The sequence below is a fragment of the Culex pipiens genome, chromosome 1, assembly GCF_016801865.2.
Source record: "Culex pipiens pallens isolate TS chromosome 1, TS_CPP_V2, whole genome shotgun sequence".
Classification (NCBI taxonomy): Eukaryota; Metazoa; Arthropoda; class Insecta; order Diptera; family Culicidae; genus Culex; species Culex pipiens.
In genome coordinates, this window is record NC_068937.1 from 40958452 (window position 1) to 40970743 (window position 12292).

At 38.1% G+C, this 12292-nt stretch overlaps 1 protein-coding gene across 4 annotated transcripts in view; it reads left to right on the top strand.

Moving 5' to 3' along the window:
• The window catches only part of LOC120417486 (glutamine-dependent NAD(+) synthetase), a 207592-nt gene extending 199143 nt beyond the window's left edge, over positions 1–8449 (top strand). For 2 of the 4 annotated variants that reach the window (XM_039579747.2, XM_039579823.2), the window contains one exon: positions 7128–8448. In XM_039579747.2, the coding sequence (XP_039435681.1) occupies positions 7128–7866 (739 nt within the window). In that variant the 3' untranslated portion in view covers positions 7867–8448. Of the gene's footprint in view, positions 1–7127 lie in introns of all 4 variants that reach the window. The other 2 variants (XM_039579901.2, XM_039579597.2) reach the window with 1 other exon arrangement.
• Positions 8450–12292: the final 3843 nt, after the last annotated feature.

Genomic DNA, 12292 nt, shown 5'->3' on the forward strand with positions numbered 1-12292 from the left:
CATTTTTATACATAACTTTTGAACTACTTATCGAGATCAGTAGTGCGGTGTCTATGTGGACGCGTTTTTTTTCGTGATATTTTCCGTCTCTTTTGTGTCGCTGTTCGAGTGCATGGGGAGATTGGTCATTATAATTAAATAATGGCATCATTAGTGTGGTGCTTTTCGGGACGCGCAGTTCTGTTTTTTTACCTTCTTCTTATTTCATTGTTTGTTTTTCACTCGCTTTCGTTGGCCGATGAGTTTTTTTGTGTTGTTCTCTTTTTATAGTTTTCTATAAAAACGTATCTATTTTTTTGAAACTAGCAAGTCGTATTGCTGGATTAAGCCCTTTCTATATCATCGATGATTAAAACGCACGCCGTCGAAATTTTTTTAAGGCTTATGATAATATCATTTCAATTAATGAAGCCCTTCCTACATCACCGTTGATCGGAAGGCACGCCTACGGAGAATTTCTGGAGAATCGCGGTCGAATTAATACTTTATTTAAATCCCTCTTTCCGCAGCCGGCTGCCTAAGATTTTTAAAATTTCAACCGATAAACAAATTGCTTATGGTCGCATCACCTACCACAGTGAATCCTGACCTCATACCCATCTTACTAACCCCTCAAAACTCATGTGATACTTTGTCGGAGACGCAGCTGATTTAGCGGTCCCATCACTCAAGTATCGGCTAATATTTCCATCCACTTCCCCGTGTCTTACCTCTGGTCGTGGCCGGCGTCGGTATTGATCAGCATGATAGGGACCTTTGAGAATTGCGAAGGGGTGATGATTGGTTCCTACTTTTCATCTGTGGTCCACGGAGCAATGTTTGGGGGTCCTGGTCAATAACGAAGAAGCAGCTACGGGTAGACACCAATGCTATGCTATGCTATAACTTTTGAACTTCTTATCGAAACTTCAAACAATTCAATAGCACCGTATGGGACCCTAAACCAAGTCGAATGCGACTGGTTTGGTCAAAATCGGTTCAGCCAGTGCTGAGAAAACTGAGTGACATTATTGGTCACATTCACACACACATACACACACACATACACACATACACACATACACACACACACACACACACACACACACACACACACACACACACACACACACACACACACACACACACACACACACACACACACACACACACACACACACACACACACACAGACATTTGTTCAATTTTCGATTCTGAGTCGATATGTATTACAGTGTAACAAAAATGACTTTTTGGGGGGCATTCAAGGGTTTGTTCCGGTGGGCATACCAAGCCCGAATCCAAAATATGAGCTTGATTGGACGTAACAGGAGCTGGCGCTCCGCCCTTCAATTTTAAATAAGATTTAACCCGTAAAAAAAGATTTTTTCAAAAATGTCACTTTTTGAGGCATTTTGACCACTGAAGCGTTTATTTTCAACATCATTAGCGTGTAGGCCAGATCCTTGCGCATCTTTTGGTATATAGAACATTGAAATTTGGAGCACCCTGGAGCTCGGTACAGGCCTTCAAAGTTTGGCATTTTTTTTTCGAAAAATTGGCCCCGGCAAAAAAGATATGCGTCGCGCCTCGCGACGCCCTATACGCCATTTAATTTTGCCGGGGCCGATTTTTCGAAAAAAAATGCCAAACTTTGAAGGCCTGTACCGAGCTCAGGGGGGCTCCAAACTTCAATGTTATATATACCAAAAGATGCGCAAGGATCTGGCCTACACGACAATGATGTTGAAAATAAACGCTTCAGTGGCCAAAATGCCTCAAAAAGTGTCATTTTTGAAAAAATCTTTTTTTATGGGTTAAATCCCATTTAAAATTGAAGGGCGGAGCGCCAGCTCCTGTTACGTCCAATCAAGCTCATATTTTGGATTCGGGCTTGGTATGCCCACCGGAACAAACCCTTGAATGCCCGCCAAAAAGTCATTTTTGTTACATCCTAATATGTATACATCAAGGTGGGTTTTCGAGCTTTAAACAAAAAGTTCAATTTTAGAGCAGGATTATAGCCTTACCTCAGTGAGGAAGGCAAAAAACTTGAGTTTTTCATTTCTGAGGTGTACCTGCAAAGTATGCTTCAATGTAACTTTTGTTTACACTCAATTATAGTTATTGGAATTTTGGACAATTTAAAATTTACACTTTCTAAATAAAAAGATTATAAAAGCATTGGTTCATTCGAACTTAAATATCGATCATTGAACACTCAATGTTCTGGACAATTTCGATTTTTGCCTTCCTCACCTTACTGAGGAAAGGCTATAAAATCACTCGAAAACTGAACTTCTCAATTAGACCTCCTAGACCCACCTTCATGTATACCCTGGGTGCTGAATAGTGGTTCGCAAAACGGCCTCAATTTTGAACTGTCAAAGTGGAACCAATTTACTGTTCGCCAAAAGTAGAGAGTATTGTGATCGATCATTAAAAATTGTTTTTTTTTTTTTTTTTTTTTTGCGAGAATGAAAAATGTGTGGCTTGTGAGGACCTGGAGTTGAAGTACAGAAATCATAGAAAAGTTAAAGGCGAGATCGTTATTTTTTATAATTATGAATGAAAGTTGTTTATGAAGTCTATGCGGTTGTATCCATCGAGAAGCTGTCTTTATTGTTTGATTTCTTTTTGAAAATCTGGTTTAGTGAAAATCTTCTCTGTTTGTTGGATCAGCTTCGCTAGAATTAGCGATGTTTTTTCGCTGGACCAGTAAGAGCTGCAGGATTCCAAAATCAGCCAGGGATCAGCGCAGTGTTTCGTCACCCGTAAAAAAGAAAAATCTCTTCTAACCGATCGAAACGCGACAATTTTCCAGCAAAAAATGTCAAAAACTAGACAAAATAAAACACATACTACTGATTATAAAACAGCTCATTTACCAGTAAGAAAAAAGTCATGCTTGTGCTTGAACAGCCTTCTACTTTGAAGATGTAAACAAAGTGGGATCATTCGAAAATCACGTTACGCATTCTCTCTATTCATCACCCAGTGTATACCTATCGACTCAGAATCAAATTCTGAACAAATGTCTGTGTGTGTGGTGGGATGTTGTTCAAAAAATTGTCACTCGATTATCTCAACATTGGCTTAACCGATTTTGTCCGTTTTGGCGTCATTCGATCCGTCTTGGGGTCCCATAAGTCGCTATTAAAAATTATGCAGTTTAGTTAAGTACTTCAAAAGTTATGCTAAAAAACGATTTTAACAAAAGTCCGGAAGATTGTAAAAAGGGTGGTTTTTGTAAGAAAACCCGGCATGTTATACATTTTTAGAAAGGTATTTAAAAGACCTTTCCAACGCGTCCAAGACATTGAAGATCTGACAACCCTATCAAAAGTTATTAGCACTTAAGTGTTATTTATGTACTTTTTGGAAGCCGGATCTCAGATATCATGATGAAAACCTTGTCCGGATCTATCATGCGACCTGTCGTTGAACAGGTAATCAAAAGACCTTTCCAACGCGTCCAAAACATTGAAAATCTGTCAACCCTATCTAAAGTTATAAGCACTTAAGTGAAATAATAATGAGATGAATAATTAGTCAAATTGATAGAACACTTAAAGGTCCGCCCTATTTTGGATAGCAATACCTTTTAAATGTGAGGAAGGCACCAACCACCTAAGGGTGGATTAAGTAACGTTTTTCAAATGGTTTTCTGATTAGTTTATATAATTTGGCTTTCATATTTATAAGAATAAAATTTCCCGGGAGTCTCGACCAAATTTCCCGGGAATCAAGAGGTCCAAAAATGATCGATTTCCCGGGAATTCCCGCTCGTCACCCTCTAGATGTACCAATGCCGAGATATAGCTATTTCAAGTTAGCAGTTTCATAAAACGGGTGCCACGATATCTCAACACTGTCTTGATCAAATCTTCAAAATTTGACAGTTCGCTTTGCTCTTACTCAGTTCAGTCACGAAATATCTTCATGAAACTTTCAAGAGTGATTGAAAATCATCTTTTTAGTGAATTTAGTGAATTTTTTGTAATATGAAATTTTGGAAATTTCTACATGTATGTAACCCATTAAAACGCGTTTTTCTCTGAACGTCAAAAAGTGACGTGCGACAAGATAGCACGACAGCGTCGATATGCTCCGCCCACGGCAAGCTGAAAAATTCTGCCAATCTTATTTTTAAGGGGAGAGCTATGCCCCGCCTTTTTGGGAGCTGCTGTCTACACAAAAATTGTAAATTGTAAGTTTCATCGCATGCCCTTGCTCAGTATTGATCGAGCCTTGGACGAGGGCACTTCCTAGGCTGCAGCAAAAAGGGCTATGAAAAAGTGGCGGGGGATGAAGTGGGTCTTCCTAATTTTCGGTTTAGTTGACAGTCGACTGCCAAAGCGAGAGGAGCTCAGCTCTGTTCGCATGCGCCACCTGCGCTAAGGGAGCAAGGGTCTTTAGATTTGAATTCTTCGTTTAGTTCTTCGTCATTTTGGCTATGCTTGTGACATTACCACTGCACCTTTTTTGCAATCTTTTTGAAGTCTTTTGAAGCATGGAAAATATATTTTTTTGTTCAAAAGAAATTGACGAAACAAACAGGGTAACGCAGGGGTGACCAACGTATGGCCCGCGGACTCATTTTGAAAGATCATGTAAAATGGCTCATTTGACCCGTCTGCAAAGTGATTTTGTAATTCTTGAAAATTAAGGTTTAATATAAGGTTTTTTTTGTGGACTTTTAAATTTTTGTTAGTATAAAAATAAAGGTTTGATCCCAATTATTCGATATAAATAATATTTATGTTTAGCCCTTTTGAAATGTTAGTCTTGATTTGAAAATTTTGAAAATATTGTTTTCGAAAAGATCGGCAAATTTTACAAATGTTTCATATATTAACATTGAAAATCGGACCATTAGTTGCTGAGATATCGACATTGAAAAATGGTGGGCTGTTTGGGTGAGACTTAGAAAACATCAATTTTCCTGTTTTTAAACCTTTGCATTGCAATATCTCAGCAACTAAAGGTCGTATCAACAAAGTCCGAAGAAGCAAAATATAGAGAATTTTCTCAGCTTTTCAAAAATATTTTTTTCAAAACTGGGCAAACATGTGCACTAATTTAAAAAAATGAAAAACTGCGACTATTTTCAAAAAAGTCACCTAAAAATGGATTTAACATGAAAACGGTGCACTTTATCAAAATTTCACTAAAGTACTTTTTGATTGCAAATTCGATTTTACATCGAAAAATGAAGTTGAAAAATTTTTGCGACCAATATTTCGATTTTTTTTTAAAATCAGTATTCATTCAAAAATTCATAACTCGCTCAATGATTTTTTGCACAACCTGGAAATTTCTGAAAAGTTGGCATTTTATCTCCTCTAAAACATATCAAAAAATAAAAAAAAATAAAAATAGTTTTTTTTTTGCAAATCAAGTTTTAGTGGTAAAAAGTTAAATAAAAAAATCACCATTTTTTTTACCGTGATCATTTTTTTCCAGTGTAGTCCATATCCATACCTACAACTTTGCCGAAGACACCAAATCGATCAAAAAATTCCTTCAAAAGATACAGATTTTTGAATTTTCATACATCATTTTTGTATGGACAGCTGCCAAATTTGTGGGTGTGCTGGAAGTGGGGACGCTAAGTCGTGATTATGCAGGTTATTTTTTTTTTGTGCTTTTGTTTCGCTATTCGTATGGGGTGAGTGATTGTGGTAATCGGATAATAGCATGCCTTACTGAATTATTTGTGTCTTGAGCGTAATTTTCGTTGAGTAATTGGTGTTTTTTTGTGATCTTAATTACTTGTTTTGTAATTTTTAAAGCCCTTCCTATATCATCGTTCATCGGAAGGCACGGCGTTGGGTAAATTGTGTATAATTTTTTCGATTAAGGTTTTATTTTTTATGGTGAAAAAGCCATTTCTATATAATGATCGAAAGACGCACTGACATTTTGGAATAATTAATAGTGGAGTGAAATAATTGTGAGTGAGTGATTTTGTGTGTTAACCAGAAAGACCTTCCCATAGCATCGTTGCTCGGAAGGCTCGCCGACGGGTCTGTTATGAAAGTCCTCCCCATAGCATCGTAGCTCGGGAGGCATCGAAAAGCCAATACCTTATCCTACTAACCCAAAAAAATATAAATCACGTGATGCTTGAAGGAGATGCTGTGGATTCAACGGTCTCAAGCGGTATCAACAAGTATATAGCGAAAAACTGTGTGCTTGATGAGTCTGCAACTTCAACTATCGGACTAACATTCCTCCCTTTCGTTGAACTGCAGGCTTCTTGGGAGGGCACCGGTATTGACTAATAAAGTCGGGGTCTTCAGGGGTTAAACAGTGAACGGATGGTTGGCTCCCACTAATCATTTTTGATTCATTGTTTAACTTCAGCTGATCTGTCAATAACGGAGTAGCAGCTCATTGGCAGTCAACCATGCTCATGCTCATGCTCATCATTTTTGTATGGACAGCTGCCAAATTTGTATGGAAAATTATATGGACAAACTAATGATGCAAAATGGCTTCTTTGGGCATATCGAAGGCACCAAAAAAGTTTCAGCCGGATTAAAAAATACAAAAAAAATCGAATGACCGAAATCCTAGAGAACTGCTCATATACAGAAGTGCAGTGGTGTGCGTGCGTTTTTTTACAGGAACGACGCTAGCGCTGCCCAAGCGGCGAGATTTGGCAACAAAACTTTTGCTAAAAGTTCACCAACACAATCAAAGAATTCATCTGTCAAATCTGCCCGCGTGAACCTCATGAACTTTATCAGTGAATGTCTGATAAAGCTTTGACAGAGAATTCTCTGATAGAGACGCTCTATCAGAGAATCTCCGATAAATTTACCGAGTATTTCGGTCAATTTGACCGAAGTCTAGGTTGCGTGTGGGATTCGATCTCTTGAAGTTTTTCACTTTTATAGATTGTAATAAAGTAATTTATTATTTAAAAAAAAAAACAATTTTTCACATTTGGCCAGCAAGCTCATATAATATATTATGAGCTTCAAATTTGACCCGCCACTCTACCCACTGAGAAATGTAACGCCCCGATCGGCCTTCGTCAACCCAATTTTATACAACGAGGCGTTACATTTCTCAGAGGTTAAAATGAGTAAATATGTGTCATAAATAATTTTCTAATTTTCCCTTCTCCCTCCCCCTAGATTCAACATCCCGATCGTGGCGGAAATCGTGACCGCTCCGCCCACCGCCGAACTCGAGCCACTCCACGGCGACGGCGCGCTCGCCCAAACCGACGAGCAGGACATGGGCATGACGTACGCCGAGCTCAGCCAGTTTGGTCGCCTGCGCAAGCAAGCCTACTGCGGTCCGTACAGCATGTTCTGCAAGCTGGTGTCGACGTGGCGCGATTGCTGCACGCCGCGCGAGATCGCCGACAAGGTGAAGCACTTTTTCCGCTGCTACGCCATCAACCGGCACAAGATGACGGTGCTGACGCCGGCGTACCACGCCGAATCGTACAGCCCCGACGATAACCGGTTCGACCACCGGCCGTTCCTGTACCGCGCCAACTGGAGCTGGCAGTTCAAGTGCATCGACGAGGAGCTGGAGCGGATCCAGAGTCCGTTGCCGCCGCCACCGCCGTCGCTGCCGGCCGACGATCAGAAGTCGGTTTGCTCGTCGAACGCGCAGGACTCGCCTGGGTCGGGCCACAAGGCCAACTCGCCGGTGTTCTTTCCGCCGGAGGGGCCGGGAGGCGGAGGGATGACCAGCGCTGGGAGTGCCCACCAGCTCAACAACCATCACGGATCGTACGGTGGGGGGGTTGGGGGTGGTCACGAGGCGCTCAAGCTGACCAAGTCGCACAGCAGCGGCGGCTACTCGAAGATGCACTCCAGCGTGATGGGGAAGATTAAGGATCGGACCGGGGTGCCGGTTTAAGGGGGAGGAAGAGTGGAGTCTTGAACATGGTGTCTTTCAAGTGAAAGGTGAGTTGAGAGAGGATGCACAATGATCGTAAAAGGTGTAGCACACAAATAGTCGTAGGTTGGAAAAATGATTTTAAAAGGTATAGCTCCTCGTGGATAGCTTAGTAGGGAAATTTATCAACCAAAATCAAGTTAGATAAAAAGAAAATTTTCAACGATATAAGAACAGATATTCTAAAACAAACTTTGGGCGGCTCTCAACCTGGCACAAATTATACTGAAATTAGGAAAAATATGTACAATTACAGAACTTAAGGCTGGACGGCCGTTTTCGAAAACACTTTATTTTATATGCACTTTTAAAATTACACATTATATCGAGGTGGCACCGATATCTGATGTTGTGAACAATTCGCTTCGGGTCTTTTTGGATTATGTAATCCTGCTTTACAGCTTCCTATCTAGTACTTGTTTGTAATTCTGAATTACAAAAATCTGAATGGTGTAACTCTGTAATTAGTGATTACCTGTCAAGGTAATTTTTCTGCACTACAATTTTTCACACGCAACTTGATGAACAATTTTGATACATATTATTTTGATTAAGGTTCTACTTTTACTCACACTTAAATTTAGATTTTTTTATATTTTGAATTTGATTCATTGATTTTTTTAACATCGTTGTTTGAATGATTTTAAATCTTTGTCACACACACACTTAACTAATTAAATTTTGAATAGAATTTTGGGTATTTGATCACTTTTAATTTTAATATTTGATGGTAATCCAGGGAAACGTAATTTTCCTATGTCCTCCTCGTCAGCAGGTGATGAAGTTCACGTCGTGCAGTGCTCCTGAACTCAGATCCGAGTTTTTCGCAAGTTAAGATTTTCGGAAGGTTTTAGATTTTTTTTAAAAAAAGGTGTTCACACTTTCGCAAGACAATCTATAGACTGATTTATTCAATGCTAAAATAAAGTATTCGAGGTCCCTCGTGTTGACCGTACTACTGATGGTGCATCTCGCCGGATGCATATCGTCGCTCGTTACCGGGTGGCTCGATCGTTAACAGCTCCTGAGATTAACGAACCTGAGATTTTCCGTTCTGGGTTTCCACAATCCATGGCGAATCCGTATGGAATGAATTTCTGTTTATTTTAATTTGAACATTATTATTATTTCTCAAAGCAATCATTGAAGAATTTATCAATCTTAAATCGTCAGCATCTGGGCTTCCTCCTATTGATTTCCAGAAGGTTTTTTTTTTTTTTTTTTGTTTATATTTATTTTGATTTTCTCTTCCATGTACATTCATTCAGTTAAAATATTATTGAGTGTCCAATCACAATCGATGACTTTTCACCTCAATTTTAAATACTAGCAACTTTCATTTATTCATGAAATATTGTAGCTTTCGCTATTCAGTGTTTTCAAATGTAGGAGGTCCTACATGTACAAAAGGGAAAAGGGATACCTTAAAACTAACTTATAAACTATATAAAGAGCGGATCAATGCAGCTGAAGACTGCAATGATTTTTGTCGAAATGCATCAATTATCTTATTGGACATAACATCCAAAGTGTCAACTTTCGCTAATTGATGAAGTTCACTGGTGCTGAACCAGGGAGGAAGTTTCAGAATCATTTTCAGAATTTTGTTCTGAATCCTCTGAAGTTTTTTCTTCCTGGTTAAGCAACAGTTTGTCCAGATCGGCACAGCATAAAGCATGGCAGGTCTGAAAATTTGTTTATAAATTAACAGTTTATTCTTGAGACAAAGTCTAGAATTCCTGTTTATAAGTGGATACAAACATTTAATATATTTGTTACATTTAACCTGGATACTTTCAATGTGATCCTTGTAAGTAAGGTTTTTGTCAAAAGCAAGTCCAAGATATTTCACTTTATCCTCCCACTTTAAATTTACCTCATTCATCTTTATAATGTGATGACTTTTTGGTTTAAGAAAATCAGCCCTTGGTTTGTGAGGGAAAATAATAAGTTGAGTTTTTGCAGCATTTGGAGTAATTTTCCATTCTTTCAAATAAGAATTGAAAATATCCAAGCTTTTTTGTAATCTTCTTGTGATGACACGAAGGCTTCTACCTTTGGCGGAGATGCTTGTATCATCAGCAAAAAGTGATTTCTGACATCCTGGGGGCAAATCAGGCAAGTCAGAAGTAAAAATATTGTATAAAATTGGACCCAAAATGCTTCCTTGAGGGACGCCAGCACGTACAGGTAGTTGATCAGATTTGCTGTTCTGATAACATACCTGCAGAGTACGATCCGTCAAATAATTTTGAATAATTTTCACGATGTAAATCGGAAAATTAAACCTTTTCAATTTCGCAATCAAACCTTTATGCCAAACACTGTCAAATGCTTTTTCTATGTCTAGAAGAGCAGCGCCAGTAGAATAGCCCTCAGATTTGTTGCTTCGAATTAAATTTGAAACTCTCAACAACTGATGAGTAGTTGAATGTCCAAGGCGAAATCCAAACTGCTCATCAGCGAAAATTGAATTTTCATTAATGTGCGTCATCATTCTATTAAGAATTATTCTTTCGAATAATTTACTAATAGATGAAAGCAAACTAATGGGCCGATAGCTTGAGGCTTCAGCAGGATTTTTATCCGGTTTCAAAATCGGAACTACTTTGGCATTTTTCCAACTACTGGGAAAATATGCCAAATCAAAACATTTGTTGCAAATTTTGACCAAGCTACTTAAAGTTGCTTCAGGTAATTTTTTAATTAAAATGTAAAAAATGCCATCCTCACCAGGGGCTTTCATATTTTTAAATTTTTTGATAATAGATTTTATTTCATTCAGATCCGTATTAAAAACATCATCTGATGAAAACTGTTGTTCAACAATATTCTGAAATTCTATTGAAATTTGTTCTTCAATAGGACTCAAAACATTCAGGTTGAAATTATGAGCACTCTCAAACTGCTGAGCAAGTTTTTGAGCTTTCTCCCCATTAGTTAATAGAATATTATCACCATCTTTTAAAGAAGGGATTGGTTTTTGAGGTTTCTTAAGAACCTTTGAAAGTTTCCAAAAAGGTTTGGAATAAGGTTTAATTTGTTCGACATCTCTTGCGAACTTTTCATTTCGCAGGAGAGTGAATCTGTGGTCAATAACCTTTTGCAAATCTTTTTGAATTCGCTTCAGTGCAGGATCACGAGAACGTTGATACTGTCTTCGACGAACATTTTTCAGACGAATCAGAAGCTGAAGATCGTCATCAATAATGGGAGAATCAAATTTGACTTGGACTTTAGGAATAGCAATATTCCTAGCATCCAAAATTGCATTAGTTAAAGATTCCAAGGCTGAATCAATATCAGCTTTGGTTTCTAAAACAAAATCATGATTTAAATTGTTCTCAATATGATGCTGATACCTGTCCCAATTAGCTTTGTGGTAATTAAACACAGAACTATTGGGTCTGGTAACTGCTTCATGAGAAAGTGAAAAAGTTACTGGAAGGTGATCAGAATCAAAATCAGCATGAGTCACTAAAGGACCACAATACTGACTTTGATTTGTCAAAACCAAATCAATTGTTGATGGATTTCTAACAGAAGAAAAGCAAGTTGGCCCATTCGGGTATAATACCGAATAAAGACCAGAAGTGCAATCTCTGAATAGAATTTTACCATTGGAATTTACTTTTGAATTATTCCAAGATTGGTGTTTGGCATTAAAATCACCGATGATCAAAAATCGAGATCTATGCCGAGTAAGTTTATTCAAATCCCCTTTGAAATAATTTTTATTTTCCCCAGTGCATTGGAAAGGCAAATATGCAGCTGCAATCATAATTTTCCCAAAAGAAGTTTCAAGTTCAATGCCCAAACTTTCAATAACTTTTAACTTAAAGTCACGTAAAGTGCTATAAGTCATACTACGGTGGATAACTATTGCAACTCCACCGCCATTTCGATTCATTCTGTTATTGGTTATAACTTTATAATCTGGATCACTTTTCAAATAAGTGCCAGTTTTTAAAAATGTTTCGGTTATAACAGCAACATGCACGTTATGAACTCGTAAAAAGTTGAAAAATTCATTTTCTTTCGCTTTTAAAGAGCGAGCATTAAAATTCATAATATTGATGGAATTACTTAGATCCATGATTAAACTTCAGGGTAAGAACAACATCACTCGCAAATTTTAATCCAATCTGGATTGCTTCCATCATGGATGTAGCATTACTCATTGTTTGAATCAAACCAAACAGTGAGTTTTGCAAAAAAGTCATTTTTTCAAACGTAACATCGCCGAGATCAGAAGATCCCAAAGCGTTGCCAGCAGAAAAATTTTCAAATGAAATTTGAGGTACCTGCCCAATTTGGAAATTGGTAGAGGATTTAAAATTCGTGGATGAACCCGAACCCGAAACGACGTTGGCATAAGAAATACCAT